The following is a 27241-nucleotide window of genomic DNA, read 5'->3' as shown; positions in this document are numbered from 1 at the left end:
AAGCCCTGCTCTGTGTGTTGCCTCCCCTCCTCCAGCGTGGCTGCACCCAAGGCTGGGGCCCTGGGACCCCACAGGCCCCGAAAGCAGCACGATCCCTCCTGGTGCTGCCTGACCTCATTGCTCTGACAGCCAGCACTGGTACCTGTCAGTGCACAGGAGCCAAGGTTTTATTTAATTTCCTCTCCATATCAAGTATCACAGCAGGAACATCCACACAGCTAATTCTCAACCACATCATATTTTACTTACATCAATTTCTTTTAAATAAATGCTGCTGAGCCTTAAAAAGGAAAAAAAAAAAGTAAAATAGTTACACACTAGAAACAAGGAATCCACTTTTTCAAAGTCATTACAACTGGTTACACATTCTTGGCAGAATCAGAGTGCTGCTCAGTAGCTGGAACTAGAGCAAGTGACCAACATGATGCCAGGGCCTGAATGTTACTATTTTTCCTTCTCATTAAGTAGTTTTAGTTAAAAATCAATAAAAGCAGTGATGTACATCAACACATACAAAAGACAGGTAGGTTAAGGAATATTGCACATGTACATCCAAGCAGCATTTAACCACAACAAGCCCTCCCCTGCAACCCTGGGATCCCAGCACAATCTGTAAGAAAAAGTAGTGCAATCACTGAGCCTGCCCAGCCCCAGCCCCAGCCCCGCCCGGGCCGGGCTCTCTGACCCTGCAGCCCTGAGCTGCAGCCCCTCGGCTCGGCCCAGGCAGCCAGGAAGGGCCGTGGGAGCAGGAGTGGAGCTGCAGGGGGTGGATGAGGTCTGGCAGGGCTCTGCTCTGACACCTGGCCACGTGGTTCTCACACACATTCACTTTGGTCAAGCGTTCAGCTGCTGTGCCAGCACGCACGGGCTCGGCTGGAGCTTCTCCTGATCCCTCGTGGAAAGCCCAGCCTTCAGCACACAGCCTGTGCTTTCACCAGCACAACATTCCCCGAGGTCCTGCAGGGCACTAAGACCCTTGTTCATTTTATGCAATGTGAGAAAAGTACTGAAATCCACTTAAGCGTGAAAGTGGAATGTGTCCTGAATACCTGAAACCTGCAAAAAAGCCTCCCAGGTCGTCCTCGAGCTGTGGCTATACTGCACTGGGGTTGTATCCTCGTGTTTGACAGGACAGACACGATCCATGTTCCTGAGACAAGCTGTTCAGAGCTTTGAGCACAACATCTGGCATGTGGTCTGTGATCATCTTGGGACTTATTAAAATGCTGCTGAAGACAGTTTCGTTTGACCATCTTGCTGTGTATTTAATATCTGAAGAACACAACCTAGGGAAAAAACACACCACAGATACAATGGCCCTGTCAGAACTGGAGCAGGCAACCTGGAACCTCTGGCCATGGCTGGGGGAGGAACTGGAACCCTCTCACAGCTGGTCTGCCCTTCAGCAAACAGCTGGAATTGCTGCCATGAAGTGTCCCTGAGGGCAGAGCTGCACCACGTTACACTGTGCTTTAACAGGGAAAGAAGCCATCAATGATTCAAATAATTCTGCTCCCAAAAACATGGAGAAGAGCCTGAGCAAGGAGGAGGAGGGCATTGAACACTGCACATTCACGTGGTAATGTCAGATTTAGGGAATAAGTCACAGTGGTATCAATAGGAGAACAGGCAATACATTTCATGCTGCACATAGGATGCACCAGTCTGTAAAATTAAATCCCAAATACATGATGGGGGCTTTTGTGTGCTAGGCCTACTAAGAAAAACTGCCATTATTAAATGCTGTGCTGTGGAGTAAAAGAAATTAAAAGAAAATAAATTAGCTCAATAAAGGAGAAGAGCAGCCATTGGGAAAACCTGCCCAGGTCAGAGGTGTTCAAGTATCTAACCTGAGTATTAAAATTGTTAGAAATTAAAGACATGAAGCTTAAAACACTGATCTACTGAATGGGAGGAAGGAAGTGAATTTCTTCTCCAATCCTTTTTTTTCCTCTCTGTAAGGGGCAATTTCTCTTTTCTTCTGTAAGACAGCCTTGTGCAAGTTAACAATGCTCTGACATCTGTTTCAGAACACGAGAGGCTATCAGGGCCTGCCTGGCTTATGGGCTGTTTCAGGTTGCTTTGTCTAAAAAAACCCAACATCAACAAAAAAACAGACAAAAAAAAGCCCTGAAAACAACACTGCCCCAACAAAGGCACAATCCTCGTGCTTCCAGCAGTTTCAGCTTTCTGGTGTCTTTGTCTCAGCTTCCTGCATCCACAGAAAAGCAGCAAGTGACAGGAAAATCTACAGACTGTGTGGGCACACACTGGTACTGGGGCAGCACCACAGGCAGTATTGCACCTCCTTCTAATCACCAACATCCATGGGACTGCTCGGTAACGAGAGATTTTGTTACACTCCACCTCTACCAGCACACACTGCAGACCTCAGTCTCGGGCAGAAACTGCCACCTGGCAAAGCTGAACTTGCCAAGTTTGGGTTTGAAGTCCTCACTTCAGCAGCTGCAATAAATGGGCAGGACAAGGCATAAAGAGAACAGTGTCCAGGGCTTGAAGTGAAACAGACAGAAGTCGGGAGACACAGAACAGAAACTGAAAACTGGGTAATGTGCAATAACCAAAAGTGGGTACTGGAGATCCACAGAGCTGGAAATGTGCACTTTGAAAGGGACAAGGAGCTGTAAGTCGACCTTAGGAAGACAGGAGAGTGGTGTTCATCATTGCACTTACCTCCTAGAGCTGCATTCTTCAACAACATGGATAATCTTTCCAGGCAGATACAGATGAGGATACTGAGGGGGTGAATTCAAGTGTGGCTCCTCCTCAAGGGCGTTGTAGGAAGGCGACCGATGAACCATTAAGCTCTCCTCGGCCAGGAGGGGCTGCCTCAGGGCATCCTGGCTCCTTCCATCCAGCTCTGTTGGGAAGTCATCAGGATCTCCTCCGAACACCTCGTACCAACACCCCCGCAGCAGGATCTGGTACTGAAATCAGAGACAACAGCCCAGTTCAAGTCTGGCATCTCTTCAAGTAACTTATTCTAGCTGTGTGCTTGCACACACTTCATCTGAAAATAATGAAAAGATTAAAAATTACTTTATGCACACGCTCCCCAAATTTTGTTTGATAGTGATCTCCCTCCTGAATTTCCCCCACAGTAACATTAATTTCAGCAGTATGGATCCTTAGCCCCCAGTAACACTACAGAAAACATTACATCTTCACCAGCTGAATTACTCCACGTGGATTCTTGCTCTGCAGGTTTAACTTTTCTTGCACCTGTAACTTCTAACTGTCCATTATCTTATTCTGTATTTACATCACACCCTCTGCTCATCCCTAGGACTACATGGTAATCTTGGGGCATGGCAGATTCAAATGCAGATGTTCAGAAATGGCAGTTCTGAATCTTTAAGCCACACCTCTGTACCTCCAGTACCATCCTGCCTGACACCACCTGATCCAGCACATTCAAAACTGTTTCCCACTAACAGTAAAAAGGTAAAGAATTAACATTGTAACAGAGAAATATTTGCTTTTCAAATGAATACTGACAGTAATATATAAGTAAAATCAATAATTTGCTTACCTACTGGTACTAGTTATTACACTATTAAAGTAATCTTACTAATTTTTTGTAATTTTAGCTGTTTGGGGTTTTTCCCCCATTTTTGTTTTTTAATAGTTTCCTTTTATCAGCAAAACTAGCAAACATAATTTCAAGCCTTTGATGTTGTAAACTGGTATACTGAGAGTCTTACTGAGTCCTAATCTCCAACAACGTAACTTTACAGGGTAGGACACTAACACAAATGTCACTGAATTAAATGAAAACAATTTTGTTCTGAAACACAATTGTAACTCTCAGTTTTAAGATCATAAATACACACATCAGCAGTCACTTCATTAAATTTGGGGCTTAACCCAGGTAACAATTCCACAATTTTAACCAGGAACTGCATTTGGTTACCTTGGGCCTGTTGCAGTTTGCCACAATTCTCACTATTCTTCTCTTTAAATCCTCCATGTTGGGCATACTTAACCTGTTTAAACACACAGAACAAAGTAAAGCAAAGCCTCCTCTTGTCTGCTATCAAACACGTCTCCAAATATCAAGTTAAAAGTATTTTCATCTCACCTTGCAACAAGGTCTTTTCCAACAATGACTGAAACAATGAAGTGCTTAGTGTAATCTGCAAGTGATTTGCTTAAACAAAAGAAAAAAAAGAAAAAAAGCAGTTTAGATACACTAAGGAGATAAGCACACTTTAGTTTTAGGATGATCATAATAATTCAGTAAAAATACAAGCATGTGGCAGCACCATTTGCAGTCAGTGCCTCAGTGGGTGTTCAGACCTTCCTGCTGAAGGTGACAGAGTAACTTCAGTGCTGACTCTAAGGGTGAGTGGATGTCCAACAGGCCAAGGCAGACAAGTCAGGTGAGTATTTTTCTGGAACAGTTATTTTAACATCTAATTCTGACAGAATTCCCCAGATGTGTTTTATTCTGTAACACTCTGCCAAGAACTCAACTCCAGATGGAGCAAATTGATTTGAGTGGAGAGTGAGGAACACAAACTCTTCCCACAGTCATCCCACAGCTCCCAGCCAACACACCTGGCAGCTGCCTTGACTTTTGCAGCTTAGACACAGAACCAAGCAAGAGCAGCCTCTCACCTCAGGAGCCCTCCTGGGGGAGAGAAGGCGTAACACCTCAGCGTGGGGAAGGAGTTCCTGAGCATGATGGCCAGGATAGACGCTGTGCCACCACCCAAACTGTGACCAACTATCACGAGTTTATATTCCTGCAGACAGAAAGACAAACTTAGATGGGCACAGAAAAAGCTGTGGGTAATTTTGCTGGTAAGTCAAATTATTTGGGAGGTAACTTACTGGGGCAATTGTGAAAGCCTGGTTTAAAATTCCATCATTAATTAGTTTTCGATAGATGTAATTTGCAGCTTGAGTTATTCCCTACAAGAGAGCAGTTCAGGTTAGAAGGTGTCTTTAATCTGAGGTGTGATACTTGTGTAGTTTAAATACAACACCATCACAGAACAACTTTTTGCAAAGCTGGTCTTCTCTTTGACATCCTCCTGACAGAGGTCTGGTTATAACCAAGAGGTCTGCACGTATGGGTTAAAAAGGTTTTGGGATATTTCATAAGGACATTAAGTCTGACAAGAGGATTAAAAATTCTACCTTGCAGTGCCAGAGGCAGCATTTGATGCACCAAACACTGAAATAATTTGTGCAATCCATCTGGCAAGGAGAACATTTTTCTGTTTAACTAAGGATCCCAGGTGTTTTTAGCTTGCTACTGCTGAGCTGATCTACAAAAAGCCACAGGCTGCACACACCTTATGCACAAACCCATTCTCCAGAACCTCCTCCAGTGTCAGATCTTCACAGTCCGCTGACAGATCAGTGAGAATGTCCTGTGAACAAAGCCTTGGTCAGAGCTCCCTGCAGGGCTGTGTGGCTCCTGGCTCGTGCTCTGCTGCTCACCCCTGTCACAGGGACATCACCAGCTGGCTGCCAGGTGTGTGAGCAGCACAACACATCCCACCACACACCACCAACCCCAGCAAACACGCAGCAAGCACAGCTCCGAGCCTGGCAACTGTTTCCAACTGCAGACACCCCATTATGGATGCACCTCCACCCACAGTGCCTTGGAATTACCCCTGCCTGTCCTGCACTCTCTCTTCTAGTAACACAGGGAATACTGCCCATCCAAGGGCAGGGGAGCTTACAACTTAAACCTGGGAGACTCACACCTGTGAGTGAGTTATTTTAGCATGTGCCAGCCTAACACAATTTCCTCTAGGTCCTGGGAGTTCACTCATTTCTATAAAGCTAATTATTGATATCAGAATCATGATACCTCAAAAGACAAGGTTCCTCTCACAGCGACCACAATAGCTTCTTTTTTGTGATCCAAAGCAACAAAAAATGGAATCTCATAGATCTGGAGAAGAAAAGTGTAACCAGTAAAGACACCAACATTTTGCAAGGGCAAGCATTTACAAGGGCAAGCTCTTATTGAGCTCCATACTGTACTATGGAAAGCAGCTGAATTGGTCTCTTATTTAGTTAGTCTAAGTGCCTTTTTTCAATACTGAGACAGATTTATATCCATGGTTTTGTGGCTGTTCTGTTAGATTAGACAAGAAATCCACATTAAATGTTTTCATTTGGCTTTGCATCTTACACTTCATAAATGCTGAAGGCAAACTAGACCCTTCACCCCTTGCTTTCCCTGAATTAATCACTACAGCTTGCCCAGTGCCTGTCCAGATTGTTTACCTTGTTATGAAAACTGATATGAATGAAGTCTCTGTACTGCAGTCCTGTTATTTTTAGGATGGATCCAAAGTGAAAGTTATGGCGATCACTGCCCGTTATCTCAGAATCTGTTGGTCTATTTCTGCAACTAACAAACACAGAAGAGAAAAACTTTCATGTTCCAGCTTGTTAGGTTTCCTTTCAAGGAATCAAACTCAGTTAAATTTGCAGAGGGCCTTCTGCCAGGAATCAAAAGTGCTTTCTTTTTGCAATAGCACCAGTAAACATTCTGATGCAAGATGTTACCTCTGCCTGTTACAGGATCACTGGCAGAGCAAACAGTGCAGCAAGAAAAGAGTTCTTAAGATTACAAGCCACTGAGAGAAAATACAAACAAGGAAAAAGGAAATTCAAACAAAAATCTGCACAGCAATCTGATCTAATGTTTTATCCAGGGTATATAGGACAGATAAAACTACTGATACACTTTTATTTCTATATGTAAGTCTGTGCCCAAAAGGAACCTCTAAAAAGCCTCATTTTAAAACATTTTTCATTTAATTCTAATTTTTCCTTTGTCATTTTGCTACGTGATTTTTTTAATCTCAATCACAAACTTTTCCCATGGAAAAAAACCCCAATCTGTTTGAGGGTGGAAAGACACTGGAATTTTGTTTCTCTGAATTTCTGAAAGATAACTCCAGCAGTCAAGCTCATGTACATCCAAGAGTAATACACTTTAATGCAACAAAAATACTGCTATTGTAACTATTTTATTTCTGCTAAGACTACTTAAATAGAAGGCAGCTGTGTGTTTTGAAGCTCTGAGGTCAAACCTACCAGTCACCATTGAGCTTACAGAGTGCAGTATATGGGTTGGTGTACACGTAGTAGGGCCAGCCATAGGCAGCTGCAGCAAAGAGCATGTAGTGAGCAGCATTCTCCAGTTCAACATCCAAATCATCTGTCTGGAAGCACACAGGGAAAGAAAAGGAAGCAGAGAAAGGGAGGAAGTTGTGTTAGGCAGCCTCAGAATAAGACTGAACACAGGCTAGTGAAAATCAAGGCATTACGAAATACACACTACCCAAAAGGAAAACCTCAAGGTCTAAGAGGAACTAAAAATAGCCACTTGTATTTCAGGAAAAAGCCTGTGTTTATTTATGTAGCTACACAGCTCAAGGATCTTGAGAAGCTCTCACTGAAGCAGTTTCTTCCAATGCTGATACATTGATAAGCTCAATGCTGAAAACAAAATTCACTCCAAATATGCCACCTAAGGATGTCCAAGGGAAGGCTAAAGAGTCTGCAGATCTCTCTGGTACAGACTTTTAAAGCACAAGCCCACCACAATGGCTGCATTCCAAAGGAACTTGACAGGGATGCACTGGTTAAAGTAAAACTACATACATCTATGAAACACAGGCTAAAAGGAGGGGAAATATTTACAAAGGCACTTTTCCACTGAAGACCAGCAAAAATCAGTTAGGAAACTAACCCAGCACCTGCAAGCATTTAAAAGATGTTATTTTTGCTATTATCTTGTCTGGGTATTTGCAGCAAACAGCCCACAATACATACTAGAAGATTACCTTCTCAGTTGTTGCAAACAGTACCAAATATTCATTCTCCCTCTGTTCCCTTTCTCTCCCAATTGTTCATCAATGATCAAATGTCCTAAATGGTTCCTTTTTTGTACTTAATTCCCCATTCGAAGTTCTACTCATGCAAAAGCAGAAAAATATTTTTGACCACAAACTTACTGTTTTCACTGCACTTATTAATAAAGTACATTGTTATGAATTTTATTGCAGTGTTTTAATTTTATGAAAAGGATAAACAAAACAAAACCAAAAAAACCTCTCCAGAAAGAAGTGCATTTCAATGGACCTGGCAGCACTTCCCAGAACAATTACACCAGAGGCTGCACCAACCCCATCTTACCACGAGAGATGATGGAGAATGACACAGGACTTCTTCAGGCTCTTTGGGGCAATTTTCCATTTTATCTTGCTCTTGATGGAGCAGAATCAACCCAGCTGCTATGTCACTTGGCACCAGATCAGTGTCCTGCACAAAGACAGGGAAGACTCTGTAAAACCATGCCAGAGCTCAGTGCCAGACTCCGAACCCGAGCGGGGCTCCCTTACTGAGAAGTAGCTGCGGAAGAGCTCGGCGATGCTGGTGAAGGCCACCCGGTGGTCGTCGTCCTGCACGATGCAGCAGCAGAGCAGCCTGATCCTCTTCTCCCACACCCTGGTGGCAGAGCTCTTCACGTTGTACAGCAGCTGCCCCGACTGGCTGCTCTCCAGGTTGCGGCTCACACCGTCGGGCAGGTAGAACGTCTTCTTCCCCCCGAGGGGGTCGAAGACGATGACAACTCCAACGACGGTAAAAATGATGATAATCCAGCTGTCAGACAGGGGGGAGTGGGATAACAGACTGTGAAACCAGACATTCTGACAAGTGTGCAAGAAATCCCAGCTACATTTCTTGGCAGACCGAAACCGAAGCTGGGTAAGGAATTCTGTGTGGAGACCTCCTGCTGCTGTGCTGAGGCTGCAGCTCTTTGAACTGTGCTTGCAAAACTCTGCATTTTTCACTACAGCTCCATTTTTCACTACCAGCTAAGTGATCAGGTTACTACACTCCTCATATTTATCCAGTTTTCTACACTCCCATCGCCCCTCTTACCCCTTCTGACCTTCACCTCCCTTCCTTCACTGCAGGAAACGCTTTCTCTCCCAAGGCAAGCAGCTTTTTTAGGGAAGGATACCAACTCATTTTCCTTTTCCCATACACTGTTCAAGCTCAATTTGTGGGGAGGCACCCTTACCTTGCAATAACTGTCCCAATGACACCATTTATCACAGTCTTCTCACACTGCACGCTGTTGTCTGACACCCACACAGCTCCTACAACGGCCCAGATGAATTCAGGGAAATAGAGAAGCAGGCGAGTATAAAGTATTTTGGGAAGTGATTTTCTTGGGCCTGGATTAGAAATTGTTCCTGAAATTAGAAAGAGAATTTAAAACAAGAACTGTTCACGAATGCACCACAGGTACACAAAATCCTATCTGGAAATATGAACTTTCTGGGCTTTATAGAAAGTAAGAAACTTAAACAAAACTATCAAGTTCTTTCATACTAATGGAAAGCTATCACTGAAGCTATGAAAAACAACAGTGGATTTATAGCTGTGATTCTTAGGATCTACTCCACCAAAACCCAAAACAGCTCTAGCCAGAGACAGTTTTGCACTGAACTTGAAGCAGCAGTGCTGTGCCCCACATAAATTAAAGCTGCATCCAGGAGCACTGGCTTACCTACAGTTCCCCATGACTCTTGGTGCCTGCTTTTATTATTCTGTTTAGCTTTTAGCTGGTTAATATTTCATTTTCAGATCCTATTCTTCTGAGCTACAATTTTTTTTACTGGAGTTACTAAATAATAATATGAGAACAAAGGTAGGAGCATTACCAGGACAAATACTTCTCAGGCTATTTTCTGTATTGTTAATTTACTAATAGCCTCTTAGTTTCAGCACTCTAAGGCAATAAAAAAGGGAGTAACTTTTGGCCAGCTCATCTCTTAAACCAGTCTGCTGATCCCAGGGTAATGGGTAGTGGGGTGTGAGTGCTCAGGTGTAGACAAGTGATTTGTAAAGGCTGCAGAACAAAAACAGCTTTGGGAACTGTTCCAAGCACAAAGCTGTGGTTCACACCCAGGGATAAAGCTGTTTCCAAAGCCCTCCATGCAGAGGTTGCTTTTTCCCATTCCCAGGTTGCAGCCTGTCCTGCAGCAGTGAGGATGCTTACACAGACACAATGAGATGGAACTGTGCTTCCTCTGAACAACTTTTCCTTTCTCACACCACCCAGGCTGTGAGGGCTCCAGGCAGGCTCCCTGCTGGCATCAGGGATCCCCAGGACAGCACAAGGGATGGTGCAAGAGGAGCACACCCACCCACGCATTCCAGCCACAGTCCAACACACCTCAGCCTTTGTTTTCCTGGAAACTCAGCCTCAGAATTACTCAATTTCTTAGTTACAATGGCCTTGCAGCTGTACTTTCACAGAACAAGGTTCTTTTATCACTGCTGTTTACAGTGACACCTCTCACCTCTGCAGCTTTGGTCAGAGCCTGGTGCTAACAACACCAAGCACATGGGTTTGACCCCTCTATGGCCCACTCACGGCTGGACTCAATGATGCTTTGGGTCCCTTCCACCCCAGAATATGCTGTGAAACTTTGACATAAACATCACAGTCTGGCTGATCTTACTTCCCCTCCTCTGGCAACTCTAGGCAAACCAGTGGTCAGATTCAAGGCCAGGATTATCATCCACACCTCTGCTCTGTCACAGTTTCTCTTCATGCACTCTTAAAATTGCTTAAATGGAAAGAAGTATAAATACTTATTTACAGAAGCATAAATACTTACTTTCAGTGAGTCATGAGAACCAATATATTAGAAACTGTGGAGTCTCATCTGTTACTCCAGAGACCACACACATATTTCAAATTAATCTTCTTAACATTACTTTGATGATCAGGTGCCTCACCAGAAAAAAAGCTTTCCTAGCAATTTTAACCCAAAGTGAACCATTGCTAGAAAAAATTAGAAGTTGCATTGTGGTCCTTACTTCTGCTCAGCCGTTCATCTCAAGCTGTGGGTCCTGCTCTGTTTAACAGTACTCACTGTCAGTTTTATTACAACATTTATATAATTCACTTTTCTGAGTGTTTTTCCCCAGGCAGCCCACTGCAGCTAAGGGACTTTCACAAGGTTTGACTAAACCTACCTATGCAAGGCAGAACTAACAGGATAATGATTCTAAACGACTCTGGACACACTTCCCTAATTCCTGCCAGAGAGGTGGAGCAGTGCTACATCAGAGGTCACACACAGAGAGTTTTCAGGATGCTCTGATGGCAATGTACCATTAGCTGAACTAAGCTGCTGTATCTATTCGTTATGTTAGATTCCAGACTAACAAAGGCAATACTATTAAAGCAAATATGTTAATGCTGTTGGAGTTTTTCAAGTCTAACTACCATTAAAACATTTCAATTTTTTGGTAGTTTTTATGTCAGCTGCAGATTAGAACAGACATCTATTACAATCCTACTAGATAAAGACAAAGCATCTTTATTAACTATTTACCTTGCATGCTGATGTACACAAGAGCACACAACGCACATATTATGGAAGCCAGAAGAATGATGAGGCCGAGCAGGTAGCTGTGCAGCAATCCTCCCCCGGGACAGTTAAACTGCCCCTTGTGAACCGTGTAAAGGACAAAAATCCCGATCCACCTGCCGGGAAGGGAGATAACGACAGTTACAGCAGGAAGGGAGAAGTGCCTGCAGCGAGGCGAGCACCCGATCGACAGCGGTCGCCTTAAGGAAAGCACTGCACGAAGATTAACAGCGAGGCACCTGTTACATAAGGGAAGTGTCGGGATGGAAGCACGACACGAACACCCAGCAGGAATTACAATCCGGTGCCCCCCGAGCCGCAGGCTCCCTGCCCGGTGCCAGCACTCCCTCCGAGGGTCCCGAGGGCCCCGAAGCAGCGCGGCCGGGGACACAAAGCAGTCACCGCGTTAATGACGAAACCGCCCGAGCGCGACTCGCGGATGAAGCCCAGCGGTGAGGGCGGCCCGGAGCGCAGCGCAGCGCGGGCACCGCACCGTGCGCCGCGCCAGGGACCGACAGCGCCCGGGCCGCGGGCACCGCTCGTCCCGCCGGGCAGCGGCCCCGCGGCGCGCCTTACCACACCAGCCTGACGAACAGCTCGAAGGCCCCCGGGAGCACGAAGTCATCGCTGCCGATGGCCCAGCGCCGGCCGAACAACACCAACCCGGGCATGCTGCGGGTCCCGCCGCCGCTCCCTCAGGGCCCGGCCCCACACGCCTCCCCCGCCCTCAGGCCTCACCGCCCGCCGGGGCGGGCACGACCTCACGGTGCCGTGACGTCACGCGCGCCCACTCCGCCCTGCGGACATCGTCCCGCCCCCATCGGGCGGCGCCGCGCACGCGCCTGGCGGGAGCCCCGCCCCGTCCCGCGGCGCGCGCGCGGGGAAGGCGGGAAGGGCGGCGGCGGCCAGCGCGCGTGCGCAGCGCGGCCCCCAGTGGGCGGAGCAGAGCAGCGACAGCGCCGATCCGTGACGTCACGCCGCCCCGGAATAAGGCTCCGCTAGGTCCGGTGGATGACGTCACAGGCGAGGCGCGGCGGGCCGCGCGCTCCCTCCCGCGCTGCACGGGGCCGGACAGGAACAGCGCTCGGCTGGGCCAGCGGCGAGAGCCAGCACTCAGTGCGCAGCTAGAACAATACACACACCCTCACCGAACCCTCCTCTGCACCGGGCTGAACGCTTGAGCTCCTACTAAACAAGCCACAACTCGGCCATCAGTGCTTCCATCAGTGATAATGCCCCTCAGAGCCTTAAAAATTTTTTATTTCAATACAGCAATGACATTGAGCAACTCGTCCTCACCCCAACTTTTCAGCCAGTCCCAGGTAAATAGAACACTTTCACATTCAAAGAATGAAAAAAGGAAAAAAACCCCAAAATGTTTTCACCATTTCATAAAGTGTTTATTGAGGATGGTAACACAGGATAAATCATGCAACAGCTCAGTAAAAAAAGGGAATCATTTAAAGGATGAAGAATGGTAACTGGTGCTGCTGATTCTGAAAAGTTTATAAAAAAAATATTAATTGTCCAAAAGTGACATCGAAAACCACTTGAAGCTGAACATGGAAGTTGCTTATAAAGCATTCATTAATAAGAAAATGTAGATATTGTTTAAAATGATCACCCACAGATTTCTGTAATCAACAACTTACAAGTCTCCCTTTCCCACAGCTGTAAGGGTGGAGCAGGGTTGGACATCCAAGATATTTAACCTTCTCTTCCTGAACAAACAACACAGTCACAAACATTTCCCACTAATTAACACAATCACATCTCTTACCCCTCACAGCCTGGGCTGCCAAGTGCTTTCATTATTGGGATTACCTTCCCAGACATCATGGCAGAACAGACAGAGCCCGTCCTTGTGGCCTCGAGTGATTTCCTCATTACCCTCTTGCCATCAGTCTGTTTTAGAAGGGGAACAACTTCAAAATGTGACTGTTCCCCTTCTAGCACCAGCATATATTTTGAATAAGGAACTCCATGTCAGCAGATGGCACAAAGACTGGGCACCAGCACATCACATCAAACATCGGTGGTTTCAGATTTAGAGTTGACATATATTCGCCTTTTGGAAAAAAAATAAATATAGTGGAATGAAAACTGAATCAAAGGGAAAGAACAGATGACTACCATCCATCAAGGATGCACATATTTGTGCACTGAAAAAAAAAAAGAAAAAAAATCAGTCATTTCAAAGAAAATCTTGAAAATTAAAAAAACGTTTGCACTTGTTCCTGGTCATAAACAATCTCACAAAAATCTCACTTTTGGAACTATTCCAATTGAAACCATACACTGAATTTATTAATACAGTATAAGTTTCTTTATGTAAAAAATCTTTATACATAGTAATAAAAAAGATAAAGGCAAGATGCATCAAACAGAAATCTGCTGGTTGTTTTTCCTCCGTTCTTACAGAGCCGCTGATGACTACCTGCACTATAAAGAGCTGTGTTTCTGACTTTCTGTCTCAAGCATCTTCACCTTTGCTTGTGATAAGGATTGTTCTGTCCAAGCATCCAACAGGACAGATGCTGGTGATGTTTTGGCACTTACGCTGGCAAACTGAGCTTCTTTCCCTTGAGAACTGCAAGGAGAAGTGGGAAATAAAGCAGTCAGCAAAACAAAGTTGTGATGCAGGAGAATGTCACTGCTAGAATGTCACAGGGACCAAAACCTTCCACACCAAATGGGCCCACTGCAGACAGCCCTCCTAGGCTGCCTCTCTCTCTTCAATACATACTGGTAGAACTAGAATTAACAAATCTAACCTTGCCCTCTTGTGGCACCCTGGAGTTCCCACTTTTCATCCTCAAAGAACATACTAGCTCCCCCACCACAGCCCCTTAAGAATTACGACTAAAATACCAGTTTTGTGGTTACATGATGGAAACTTTCAACTCTTGGTGGTATCTAAACCACTGAGAAAGGTGTCTGTAAGCACAGGATCTGCATGTAACAGTGCACATGGTCAGGGGAAGCAGGAGGATCATGCTTACCCATGGAAGGCAACAGCAATATATATTTAGCCATAATTAAGTTTTTCCAAAAGTTCATCAGACCTCTTATATATTTATATTCTACCCATACCCAAAAAAACCCCCTCAGAAACGCCCCACACTAGCAGAAAGTGTACTCAATAAATTAAGGATATTTCTGAACTAATTGGCACACAGAATTAACGAGCTTGTAATGCTGATGTAGCAGACCCCTATGAACCTGTTAACTGCTACATTCCACAACCTGAAGCTGGAAGTTACTGTATTTCTTACCTTTTGTAACATACAAATAGAAGAAGTCACAGTACAGAACGGTCTGGACCACACCAGCAACAACAGCTATGAGGTCAAAAAATCCCTCAAAGTAGTAGCGCCAAATCCAGTTGACCAAGTACAAGGCACGGTACAGACCCAAGAAGAAAAGATAGTGAGTAGTGATGGTCTCTGCTTCCCCAGTTTTGCTGATCATAAAAAGTTGAGGGAGAATAGCAACCGATTCAAGATAGATGGAGAAGGTCCACAGTATCTGAAAGGAAAAACCACAGGTATATCCAACTGTCTTACTGGTAACAGCAGGACAGAAAACATTTGACTTGGCTCAACTTTTCACTCTCTAACAATGTTATGGACGGATGAATACCTATTCATACAGCTCCAGTATTTTGGCAAACTTTCCCTGGTACAGGAAAAACTAAGTGAAAGCTTTATAATCAGCCAGAGGATGGGAGGAGGGAATTCCCCTGGCAGACAGCAGACTCCCAAACCAGCTCTCTGTCGAGCTGGCACACACAGGTTTACTTGTGAGGGAACTTGAATGCATCCAGTTCACATTACCATGAAATGCAGCTTACACAGTCCATGCTGAGAAAGCTGCAGGGAAAATGAAGTCCCTTCCCCTGCTTAATGTTCTTCCATTTTTTATCTATTTGTTTAAAGAATGAGTTAACACAGAACAAAATTTAAAATATGTCTCAAAGTGCTGCAATTCAAATTGCCTTACCCTGTAATAAATTCATTTAACCCCAATATAAAAATGCAGCTCAGACCACACAAAACAAGGATTTAAAGCTACTCTCTATTTTGTAGGAAAAAATTACCTGTTTGAACTCTCTGCAATGACATTTTTAATACAATTTTTCTGCAATTAAACACATAGCTGCACTTTAAACACAATGCAATTTGTTTTTATAGTCTAAGACCATTTGCAATTCTATAAAATTTAAGTAGTAGTATAATTCCTTTTGTTTTCACCAGGTGGCACCAACTATTCACAAACTGCCTTCCTGGGGATTTCTTTAACAAACAGAACAAAAGGAATTCTGAATTAATACAGCTGTCATAGTGTACTGGGAAAAACAGTCTTCTGCTTAATAAAATAATCTATGCTGATAAAAATGCTGGTTTCCTGAGGTGCCTTAAATTTGTGCAGACATCTGCACCACACAGATTCATTGAAGAAAGGATTAGCTGAACCTACTAAACATAGACACCCTTCAACCATTCACTTGTCAGGCTAAAAATGCTCATCCTCACCTTCTAAATATTTCAGCGAAAAAATATCATCTCATACCTACAATCAACTCACCTCCAGTGGAGAGAAGTCATGATTGACAAGAAAAGAGAGCCCACCAACAGGAACTATCAGGAACTCCACTCGGAAGGTGTCATGGTTTCCATCATAGGTGGCCTTGAACTTCATGTAGATCAGGTACACGGTGGCGTACGAGCAAGCGATGTAGATAAGCTGAGGGCAAGGAAAGAAACAACCCCAAAACAATCCACAGAGGTTCCAGGATTCAATCACACTCCCTGAATAAGCACCAAGATGAGTAAGCGTGGTCTTTTTAGATTCTTTGCATTGTTTACGTGGTTTTGCAGGCTGTTGGTGGTGCTTAACTTTTGTCAGCAGAGTAAAAATTCAAAACAAGCGATTCTGGGCCCTACTGGTTTTGTTGCTTCAAAAGCATCACATGCCCATGGCTGAAATGACTGCCCAAAGGTGAAGACCCTTTCCATAACTAAAGGAGTGACTGGAGAAGGAATACATGTTTTGCAACTGCAGGGGAAGCACTGGCCCCAAACATTTAGGTTAAAAATGTGCAGGTGCATACACACAATAATAATGGAAGGGGCTTTTCTACATTCAAAAAGCCCAGCATGGTGTGGCTCATGTGGCAATTAAAAAAATATTCAATAATCCCCATTCAGACAACCATTTAACATATCACAAGCTAGCTGATTTGCTTTGGACCATTAAACATCTCTAAAAATCTGAAGAGTGGCAACTGGACTCTGCTCTTCACCAACCAAGAGGCCCCAAAACGTACAAGACTGAGAGCAGCAATGAACCAGAATTCAATCTGAGCTGATGCCTAGCCACTTTGAATGGTTATGGCACAGTAGACTTTATAGCTATTCCCTCTGGAATAAGCAAAAAGCTTCATTTTACAGGTGAGAAAACAGAATAGAGAGAATCTAAGACTTTCTAAAGGTCAATCTGCCACCATCAGGACAGAGCTCATTGTCCTGGAGTCAACAGAGTACAGCAGACTAGACAAATATTTTAGCTTCTGCCACTTTCAGCACAAAGATTAAATGTTCCAGACCATTTATCACATTAAAAAAGGGTTCTCTGCAACACAGAAATAACAGATTAAAAATCCCACTGTTTGCAGATGCTATTAATCACTAAATGCTCTGCTCACAGACAAAATCCTACAAATACTGTATTAAGGAGCTCAGAATCCAAAGGCTCTGCTACATGAGCACTCCAGATGAGTGGAGATAAAGAACCACAGGACAGGATACAGGGAACCTTTACTATGGGTGTAAACAAATCACAGCAGGTACGATCACAGAAGACACTGAAAAAGTGTGAATGAACCCAAATTTCTTGCAATTACAAACTTCTTCATCTCAAGAATCTCAGCTCTCTACTTCTCAGCTAAAGTTCTCTCAAGTTCTCAACAACTGTGTGACATTATATACTCCTACATATATATACATACATATAAATATAACACAAAATTGTGTTGGGACACTCAAGCAGCTTCATCTTACACTACAATAATGGGCTGATAAGACAATTATATCCAGTCTTTCTAAGCAGCAACCTTTGAAATTGAAATAGAGGCTACCATTTTGACAGTTAGTATTTCCACATTCCTTCCTTTTCTGGTTAGGAGGGCTGTAGAACAAAATATGCTCATGGCCCTGAATCACAACCAATAAAATAAATAAATGGCAAAAACCCCTACCTTCTCCTTTAGTGCACCTAATTGTACCTTCCAATCAGAAATCACATATGGAAAAAGCTTCTGTTTCAAGAATATTTTATTTAATCCACAGTTCTTCATCTATACTGTTAATATTAAAACTTAAGCATGCACATTTTGCTTGTGGGAAAGCAAGTGTGAGTTCAAGACACAAAATTTTATTTTACAGTATTATTTCCCTAATTTATCCATCAATTTTGTGTTATTGATTATTTTAGTCTTTCCTCTTGGCAAAGTTATACTGCCCTCTAAATTAAAGCAGAAAAGCATTAAAAATTCCAGAAATAAAGGAATTGGATTAAAAAAAACCATAAACATACTGCCCTATCCCAGAGCACTGCTTTATTTTCTTGTGCTCAGCACCAGAAATTGCAGGAATGAGTAAGTAAAAAACTCAAATTCAGGCTCACTGATATTCAGTGGGGAAGTGACAGGGGTATAACTCACAGAAGCTGCATTCCTTAAAGCTTACTCATGCCAACTTTTCATCAGCCTCTGACCAGACAGTAGCTGCAATTCTGGCAGTGTGTTCTGAATACTAATTTACCTTGTAGTGAATAAAAGGAGATTTACTTGAGCTTTAATGTCTCCAATGAGAAATACAGTTTATTTGAACCATTTTTCCAAAAGCTTGTACTTTCAATAACCAAAATGTCATTTGTTCTAAATGTCACAGTCCTGATATACACAGTTTTTAAAAATTGCATGTAGAGTGCAGAAAAGAAATAGGATTTCGAGTCCCTCTTCCACATTCTTAATCTAAAGTCCATCTACAGCTTTGGTGCAGTGGGCCATTAAAAATGGCTTTTATTAATGGAATATGCACTCCGCAGGCAACCTCACTAGCTTTTCTAACTCTTCAGCATACTCTACCTTCATAGATGTGTTATACAATGAAATGAATGAAGTGAAGAGGTCCAGGTAACGGGTAGTGAAGACCAGTGCAAACAGAAGCTGGCTTTTCCCAGAAATACCTAAAGTGATAAAGGAAATAATTAATCATTCAGAAAGTGATAAAGTGCTTTGAAACATTTGATGACTGGGATGAGAAAGGATATATCCTTTATTTTCAAGCAGGTTGATCACAAAATTAGGATAAAATCCAAATTCCCAAGCTGTACAAACAGAATTCTAAGCCCATATAGCTCAGCAGTGTGAACATAAGTTACCCTGTACTGGAAGAGGTGCTGGCACTACACAAGGTTTAGAAGTTACTCACAGCAGGTAGTGTCATCTCCAAAAATATCACCTGCAAGCTATCTGTTCTGTATTATCACTGGGCAAGGCTGCATTAGCTTTCAGTTCTCAGAATGCTGTCACATGCCTCAGTACAATCTTTAGATGCTGAATAGCTGGAAAGGTACAAGGGCAATACAGAACAAACCCAGTGACAAGCAGAAGGTATGATGGCACCAATAATGGGATTTTAGAGGAATACATAGATTTTAAAACGTAAGGCAATTCAATTGACAGATTCAATTGACCACATGGTGAGAAAAACATCAAACAATCAAACCCACATGTTATTATGTACTAAAACAAAACTTTAAAAGGGAAGAGAAGTGAGATAAAATGTCAGACATCTACACTGCATCTTCAAAGCAACTTTTGATTCTAGGTCAAAGCCCCAATGTCAAAATGTTTGTTTGTACTTAACTTCAGGCACTAGAGCACAGTTAGAAGCATAAAAGCTTTGCACAGTCAGTCACTAAAAGCTTCCGAAAGCTGAGGTGAAGCATCGCTCCATAATACTGATGTGGTGGTGTGTCACAGCAGGGGACAAAACAACCTACTCCGTGCCTCTATCTTGTTATTCCAATTATTCTTGTTTTAAGTCATCCAGGGCGAAAATAATTGAATCTGTTCAGCTAAGCATGCAAGTCTTCTTCAAAAAACAAGAGGGAAAAATACTCTGCAGAAGAGGCTGAAAATCCTTGTCCCTTTATACAGAGATATTTCTAGAAAGGCTTTTATTAACAGTGCCATAAAGCAATTAGGAGAAGGCAATCTGCTATGGCCATTGAAGTCCTTTCTCACTCCAGCTTAAGGAACATGGAATGAACTGCTCCAGATGAAGGATTTTAACCTATGAAGTATAAGAATGGCTGAAACAGTAACAATTAGAAAGGCGTGTGTTTGCAAATTTCATATGTGAAACGTCTGCAAGGTGAGCCAGATGTGCCACCTACAGAACACCCAAGTACAGTACAGGGAACATAAACCACTCAAAACCTGCAGGCTGCAAAGCTGTAAAACACAAGCTGCAAGTATTACAAACAAAACATGCCACTTGCCCCCCCCAAAAAAACTCCAAAACAAAAACAAACCACCTCCCAAAATTTAGGAAAAAAAAATTTTGACATTTCTTGAACTACAACTGCATTGTAGCTGAAGCAGCAGTCTGGGCTCATCCCAGGTGTGCTCGTTGGCATCACAACTTGCCAATAAAACCTCCCAGCAAGCAAAGCTATCCTAAGGTCAGAATCCACAGGACAAAGAAATCCACCTGGACAGATCACAGAACACATGATATAGACTATAATACAATAATAGAATATAATTAGGCTAAATTATTTATTTTAGCATGCTATTTTCTTTTTAGCAAATAACTGGGAACAGAGGGAGGAAAAAAACCCAAACAAACAAAAAACTAAAAACCATCAGCATATAAGAGACATTAATTATTGATAACAGCTATAAATTTGGATCTAGATATTCTGTCATAAATACATATAACATACTTGACAAATTGTTCTAAGCCATTGTCAATCTTGCCTCCTCAATCCCAAAGCTGTAATTTCTATTAAGACTTTCAATACTCTCACTGATTTTTGAATCTAGAATAGTTGTGAAATCCTGAAACCCACCCTAGACTCAAGATTAAACTATTCAAGTAAAAGTAGGCTAGACTAGACTAGGCAAGGTTTAAATTGTAAACCAAAGGCCTATGAAGGGATGGGAGAAATATCTTAACCACAAACAAAACCAAGGCGAGGGAACAGGTAAACACAACAGTTGTAGGACTTTGATGCATTTTAAGACTTTAGGAAATGTATCAATGTATGGGTCACAGCACTGACCCTGCCTCACCACTGGCAACTGCAATACACTGAGGCTACAATTATGCTAAATCTCATCCTTCTCCCTTTCCTTTTACTCCCACAAATGTTACTTAGTTCCTGAACTAAATAAAAATGGTTTTATTTCTTCTTCCAAAGCTCTGCGTTCAAATTTGGAAGAGCCAAACCTCTCCATTTCGTTTCATCCTTACACATGGAAAAACTCCTTCAACCTCTGCACTCCAGCTTGGCTGAAAGCCATAGCATGAAACTTTAATTCAGGTGATTTTCACAGCCAGGCAGGAGGGCAGAGCTGAAACTGTAGTAGTTTCTTATCAACTTCATTTTGCTGTGGTGAGTCAGGTAAGGAACAACAGGCAGGAGCTGTGGAGTGTGTACAGCACTTACCAACTACAAACTGCACATCGCAGCCATAAAACCTACAAACAAAAATTCCTCTAAGGAAGGTCAGTCCATATTTTGCCATGGAAACTTCACAGACTTTTAAAAACAAAGTAGTTCAGTTCTGTAACAAGTGCACACCACCCACAGAACCACAACTTCTTTGGTTCTGCTAATAAGTACCAGCATTAAGACTGCTGGCTTCCAATTTAAAAACCCAACCTAATTTTAAAGACAAATTTTCCAACTGAGAAAGAGAATACTCTCCTTCAAAGGGAGAGAAAAAATTTCAAATCTACCTAAAGCAGCAGTTTTTGTGAAAATACAGACAAATTAGCAGCAGCCTATGGCAAAGTACTGTCAGAAGTCTTCACCTTAGCATATTATCTGTTCCACAATAGACACATAAAATTGAGATACAGCTACATTACCTAGCAAAAGTACTACACATTTACTATCTATAGTACTTTTTTAGGGTATACAGCTTATAATTGGACAGCACTGCAACCGCAGGTCACCTTTAACACTTGATAAATGGCACAGAGAAATGCGAATCAATTTTCAGACAGTAATTTGCAGTGCAAACAACCTAATTTGACTTTAAATGGGTAAGAAAATACAGTCTGAACAGGACAATGTTTGAAAGCACAAGATTTCTCAAGTCTCATGAATTTCCTAGTTATGACATGATGTCGATAATGGAGTTACCTACTACATTCTCCATGGCTCTTCCTAATGATTTTTGAACTGTTATTTTGAGTGGCAAACATTTTTCCAAATTCTAAATTTGGAAACTTAAATAACCAGACATGCAAAAAAAATTGTTTCCCTGCCAGCTCTAAAATTCTGAAATCAAGATTTGATTTGCTTTCCCCTTGTTATCTTTTCAACCTATTGACTAAATAAAGAAAAAAAAAAGTTTCTCAAACACAGACTGCTTCGAAGTGCAGATCAGCCTAGCCTTACCCATCTTCTTCAATTAGAAGAAGAAAGAAAGAAAGAAAATGGGGACTAGGAGTGTTCAAAAAGCAGCAGGTTGCAGCAGAGGTGTGCACAGGCTGTCTCCCTTCATTTCCAGCTGCTTTTACAGGCCTCTGAGTTCTCCTGGAACAAAGGCCTCAGACACACACAGACGCAACCAGAAGAGAGGAGTCGGCACCATGTGGTTTGCCAGCTCTTCATGGATCACAGCCTGCAGTTAGAAGCCCTTCTTTATTTTCCAAGCCTCTACTGCTGCAAAAGTGCACGGTTAAAGCAGCAGCTGGTTTGCCTGTGTTTCCTTAGTCACCAATAACCACGAGGTATAAGTTTATTTAATTTATAAATGGTTCTAATAACTATGCAAAGAAATGGCAGAAAGCCCTCTAATAAGTGGCTCTCTGTAGATGCTTAACATTAACTGGTAACTACTTAGGGGTTATTGTCATTAATGACTTTACAAACATATGCAAATGTATATTTACAACAGTTTCATCAATAGAAACCTCAACTGACAACAATGAGCCACTAGGAGGAACAAAATAGAGCCCCAAAAATAAAATTCTTTGCTCGTATTCCTCTGAGATATTCATGTTCTCATTCTAGACAAACTTGTTAGGCCTCAGACACCAATCTCACAGCAGCAACACAAATCTGGATTTACTCCTGAGGACTCAGGCAGAACTAGAAGACACCAAAGAAACAACCCTAGACAAACACATTTCTGCTTGCTTTTTTTTCCTCAGGAAAATGAATTAAGCAAGTATTTTCTACTGAAAGAGCTCATGCATGTGCATTTGTGTCCAGGGACACTGGCTAATTTGGGAAAGGGGAGATCTGTATCACCTATGTGATACAGGCCTGTTTACTTTTCTGTCCTGGAGAAAGCTGTACCAATGACTGGTGTGAGGCTGCTTTCTTATCAATAAACCCCTAGTAGCAGAGATTCTCAATCACAATTGGCCTAAGGAAAGCAATATCAGACCACTTTTTAAGCAGAAAGATGGGACCAGGTCACATTGTACTATACTATGCAAATAACCTCACATCCAAAGGTCACTTAAGAATCTCTTGGCTCAAACCCTATCTGAATCTCAGCCCTGCAATAGAATTTCACATTTTCTTTCTTCAGATATTACATGACATTCAGTTTTTAGATCATTAACCCTCCTGCTGTTTGTAATCTCAACTGCATTTCTCAAACACAGGACAAAGCTTTACTCAAGATCTGGAGGAGGCAAGGCCCTCTCCTGCCAGATCCAGGCAGGATTCCTGCGATGCACTAGAGCCCGAGCCAGGTAAGTTCATCAGGAAGGTGCTCTTGTGCTCCATGACCTCAGGAACAATAGTTCTGCACTGCTGCTGCATGTGGGCCATGGAGTCACTCGCTTGACCTCTTTTGTAAAGTTAAGAACAGTTTTTACTTTAAGTCTGTTTAAAGCCAAAGCCATTTGTTTACTTTTTAAAAAACAAAACTATCCATTTACTGGTTTTTTTTGGTGTGCTACCAAGTGATTAGCTGGTGATTTGACATGACAACATAAAGAACCTGTACTTCCTCCTACCTGTGGTGTAAATCTCTTTCATTTCCCCATTCTCAGTTATTTCAGGTTACAACTTAAACTAATCCTTCATGCTTTTAACTGAAAACTTTACAGATTCATCTGTTCAACAGTGCTAACCGGGTATTTGAACAGTATCATCAAAACATGGCAAACTGATTTCAAGACAATTTCCCTCACTAAAGAAGGAGAAGCTCACTGGAGAGAAGGCAAAGTCAAGCTCACAGCCAAACTCCCGTGCACAACAAAACCGACCCACGTAACACACACCGCAAGGAAATGCCCATTTTGAATGACAACAGCTCCCAGTTTTCTGAAAGAAATCAGCTACGCTGCAGCTATGGGAACTGCCTGCAATTCCCTGCAACCACCACACCGTACAGCCGAAGGGAGAGAGCGAAGCACGGCACAAAGAACTGGAGCACGCCCGTTCCGAACGGGGGGGAAGCGGCGGCGGGGGGCGGCGGAGCGGGGCTCGCCGGCCGGGACCCGGCGCAGCTCCCGCTGCCACGTCACACAGCCCCGCGGCTCCCGCCGGGAATCTCCCTCCTGCCGCTCCCCACCGCGGGCTGGCCCGGCCGACAGCAAACCCGCCGCCAGCCCTAAGAGCGGCACGAAGCACAGCTCAATTCCTGCACAAAAGCGAAGGAGAGGGGGAGCGTGAGGCCGCCGCGGAGGGAAGGGGAGAGCAGGGAAACTTCAGAGGCTGCGAACCGCGAGCCAGCGGCGGCCGGCGCTGCACCAAACCGGGCACACCGGCGGCCCAGGGGCCGGGCGCGGCCAGGGCAAGCGAGGGAAGGGATGGAGGGACGGAGGGATGAAGACACGGCGGCTGCTCGCCCCGCGGGGGACGAACTGCTCCCCCCCGCCCGCCCTCCAAACCGGCCTCCCCATTCATTCGCCTGCCGCCGGGCAGTTACGTAAGGAAGGAGCGACCCTCCCGGACACAGCCGGAGCGGCGGTACACAGGGATTAAAGTACAAGTAATGGCAACCACAACACCTTCCAGGGAAATGCAGCTGCCGCCGGCGCACCCCCACCCCGGAGCGGGGATGCGCCTCCTCCTTCCCCCTCTCCCGGCTGCTCACCGGCTGCGCCAGCGCTGGATTTGGACGGGGCCGAGCCGCGGGGAGGTCAGGAGGAGGGCAGAGCCCCTTCCCCTGCGCGAACGACCATCCCTTTTCACCTGCCCGGGCCGAGTTCTGCCCGCCCGCCCCGGGGGCGCTCGGGGGGACCCAGCGGGGTCAATGCCCTCCCCGCCTTTCCCCGCTTCACCAGGGCCGCCTCCCGGGCCACTGAGACAGGCGGGACCCCCCCGCCGCACCCGGCTCGCTGGGCTCTCCCTGGGGCGCGGCCCTTCGGGGGCGATCGCAGCACCCCGCGGCGAGCTCGGGGCTATGCCGCCCGGCCCCGGCGCGGCTCCCGCGGGGCTCTGCGGCCCGGAGCCACCCGGCCGGTCCCGCCCCGCGGCCTCCGCACGCACCCGCGCAGGAGCGGCTCTTCCAGATCTTGAGCAGCAGGATGATGATGGCCGCCAGGTGGGACAGGTCCCCGGTGAGGCGGAAGATGTTCATGGCGGCGGCAGAGGCGGCGGCGCAGCCGGAGCCGGGGAGCGAAGATGGCGCAAGCTCAGCGGGCACCGAACGACGTGGCCCGGGGACGTGGCCAGGCAGCCCCGCGCCGGTGCACGCCGGGTGAAAGTCATTTGGGCTTTTAATTTTTTTTTTTTTTTTAGTACGTTTTGGAGCCCAACAGTGTGAAAATCTCCATCAGCTACTAGAGAGAGTCCAGCGGAGGCCATAAAGGTGATGAGTGTCTCTTAGGAGACTGTGAGGGCTGGGCCTTGTTAGTCTGGAGAAGAGAAGACTGAGGGGGATCTCCTCGGCACGTATAAATACCTCAGAGGGGAGTGCCAAGAGGGTCACAGAATCATGGAGTTACAGAATAGTTTGGGTGAGAAGGGCACTTAGGGATCATCTGGTTCCACCCCCTGCCATGGGCAGGGATGCCGCTCACTGGACCAGGGTACTCAGGACCCCATCGAGCCTGGCCTGGAACACTTCCAGGGGTGGAGCAGCCACAGCTTCTCTGGGCACCCTGTGACAGGATGGTGCCAGAGTCTTTTCCATGGTGCCCAGTGACAGGACAAGGAGCAATGGCCATAAACTGAAACACAAGGAGTTTCACCTGAACACAAGAAATTTTTTTACATTGAGGGTTGCAGAACACTGTGACAAGACTGGGCAGTCAGGGATTCTCCCTCCCTGGAGACATTCCAAACCCACCTGGACACGTTCCTGTGTCACTGCTCCAGGTGACCCTGCCTTGGCAGGAGGGTTGGACTGGGTGATCTACAGATGTCCCTTCCAACACTAACAATTCCATGATTCTGTGTAAACTTCCAAGAAAAAGAAAAAATAGCAATTACTTCTTCAAAATCATGCCTTGAGAGTCAGCACACTGCCTCTTCAGAGTCCTTAATCCCTAAAACAGGACATGACCAGCAAAATTCAGTAGGCAGTTCAAAAGAGGTTTCTCCTCTTAATAACTCTCCAATGTTCACTCTAAAAAAATCCAACAATCCAAACAAGAGCAAAGAAAAATAGGAGTAGCCGTCCAGGAATAGGATTTCCAATGGTTGCAGAAAATGGGTAACAGCTTATTCCAGGTAAATAGTGGTGCTTTGCTGGGTAGCTAATTTCTTTAAAATCTCTTGGATTACATTGTTTCACAGCCCTTTTGAGGAAATAGCATAAGGACTTTACTGTTACAGATTTATACAGTGAAAAGTTCCCACAGCAGAAGGTTATGGACTGTTTGAAATTTAAGAAAAGGATCCTAACTAAAATATTTTAATTTTTCTGTTTAAAATGTGGCACAAACACTGAAATCTTTAGATTTTACATAATCCTGAGAAGGGAGACCTGATTAGTACCTGCTATTGAATTTATCTTTTTTAGTAAGTGTCCACTGTATGACAAAAACAAATTTACTTATTTTCAGAGATTAGGAATCAAAGTCTGTCCTCTTACAACACTGTGTTTACAAGCAGAGCAGTGCAACTTCTTGACAAGCTCCATAGTATCTCTTACCACTTCCTAAGAGAAGAGGTTGGATGTTGCATTGAAAAAGTTTTATAGATCTGGACTCTAACAGAATAATTATTTTAAACAGATATTGAATAATTTTTGGCATCAAATAATGTTTGATGTAACCACCAGTGAGTTGCCTACTTGGGGATACATGTTAAAAACCCAAATATAGTATTTGGAGAATTTGTACTGAAGACGACAGCGTTTGGCAGAACTCCCCAAACCTGTGTACAACTGCAACAGGAGGGGAGAAAGTGCAAATTCATAACCACAACATCAGCAGCTGCAGTGCTGAGGCACCTCCATCACTGCACACACGTGTGAGGTCTGAAAACACAGACATGTCTTACAGCACTGGCTGGACCAGCCTGTTTGACACAGGCTTGATTGAAATGTGAACACTTAATATGTCAGA

At 44.2% G+C, this 27241-nt stretch overlaps 2 protein-coding genes across 2 annotated transcripts; both read right to left on the bottom strand.

Moving 5' to 3' along the window:
- Positions 1 to 139: 139 nt before the first annotated feature.
- Positions 140 to 12247, bottom strand: DAGLB (diacylglycerol lipase beta). Its single transcript, XM_041401332.1, has 15 exons — positions 12033 to 12247; positions 11421 to 11572; positions 9089 to 9263; positions 8403 to 8664; positions 8197 to 8322; positions 7093 to 7220; positions 6274 to 6400; positions 5852 to 5935; positions 5325 to 5402; positions 4858 to 4938; positions 4642 to 4769; positions 4103 to 4171; positions 3935 to 4007; positions 2695 to 2948; positions 140 to 1286 (listed from the first exon to the last, which is right to left on the bottom strand). Exons 1-15 carry the CDS (start codon positions 12125 to 12127, stop codon positions 1094 to 1096), a joined length of 2025 nt encoding a protein of 674 aa, XP_041257266.1. The 5' UTR covers positions 12128 to 12247; the 3' UTR covers positions 140 to 1093.
- A 585-nt stretch (positions 12248 to 12832) lies between these two features.
- KDELR2 (KDEL endoplasmic reticulum protein retention receptor 2) lies at positions 12833 to 25423 on the bottom strand. Its single transcript, XM_041401644.1, has 5 exons — positions 25218 to 25423; positions 18607 to 18707; positions 16044 to 16202; positions 14732 to 14984; positions 12833 to 14046 (listed from the first exon to the last, which is right to left on the bottom strand). Exons 1-5 carry the CDS (start codon positions 25306 to 25308, stop codon positions 14012 to 14014), a joined length of 639 nt encoding a protein of 212 aa, XP_041257578.1. The 5' UTR covers positions 25309 to 25423; the 3' UTR covers positions 12833 to 14011.
- Between the last annotated feature and the right edge of the window lie 1818 nt (positions 25424 to 27241).

This window comes from Onychostruthus taczanowskii, unplaced genomic scaffold (genome assembly GCF_017590055.1).
Source record: "Onychostruthus taczanowskii isolate IOZ18803 unplaced genomic scaffold, ASM1759005v1 scaffold19, whole genome shotgun sequence".
Taxonomy (NCBI): Eukaryota; Metazoa; Chordata; class Aves; order Passeriformes; family Passeridae; genus Onychostruthus; species Onychostruthus taczanowskii.
The sequence above is the reverse complement of the archived record's forward strand: the minus strand, read 5'-3'. Positions and strand labels throughout refer to the sequence as shown.

Coding starts and splice junctions, on each gene's coding strand:
- DAGLB (XM_041401332.1), bottom strand. CDS start 12,127: ATGCCCGGGTTGGTGTTGTTCGGCCGGCGCTGGGCCATCGGCAGCGAT. Junction 7,221..8,196: donor ATTCTCCATCATCTCTCGTG/GTAAGATGGGGT, acceptor GTGTGCTTCCAG/ACAGATGATTTGGATGTTGA. Junction 5,936..6,273: donor ATATCAGTTTTCATAACAAG/GTAAACAATCTG, acceptor TTTCTTCTCCAG/ATCTATGAGATTCCATTTTT.
- KDELR2 (XM_041401644.1), bottom strand. CDS start 25,308: ATGAACATCTTCCGCCTCACCGGGGACCTGTCCCACCTGGCGGCCATC. Junction 18,708..25,217: donor GAAGAGCCGCTCCTGCGCGG/GTGCGTGCGGAG, acceptor TTATCACTTTAG/GTATTTCTGGGAAAAGCCAG. Junction 14,985..16,043: donor ATGACTTCTCTCCACTGGAG/GTGAGTTGATTG, acceptor TTTTCCTTTCAG/ATACTGTGGACCTTCTCCAT.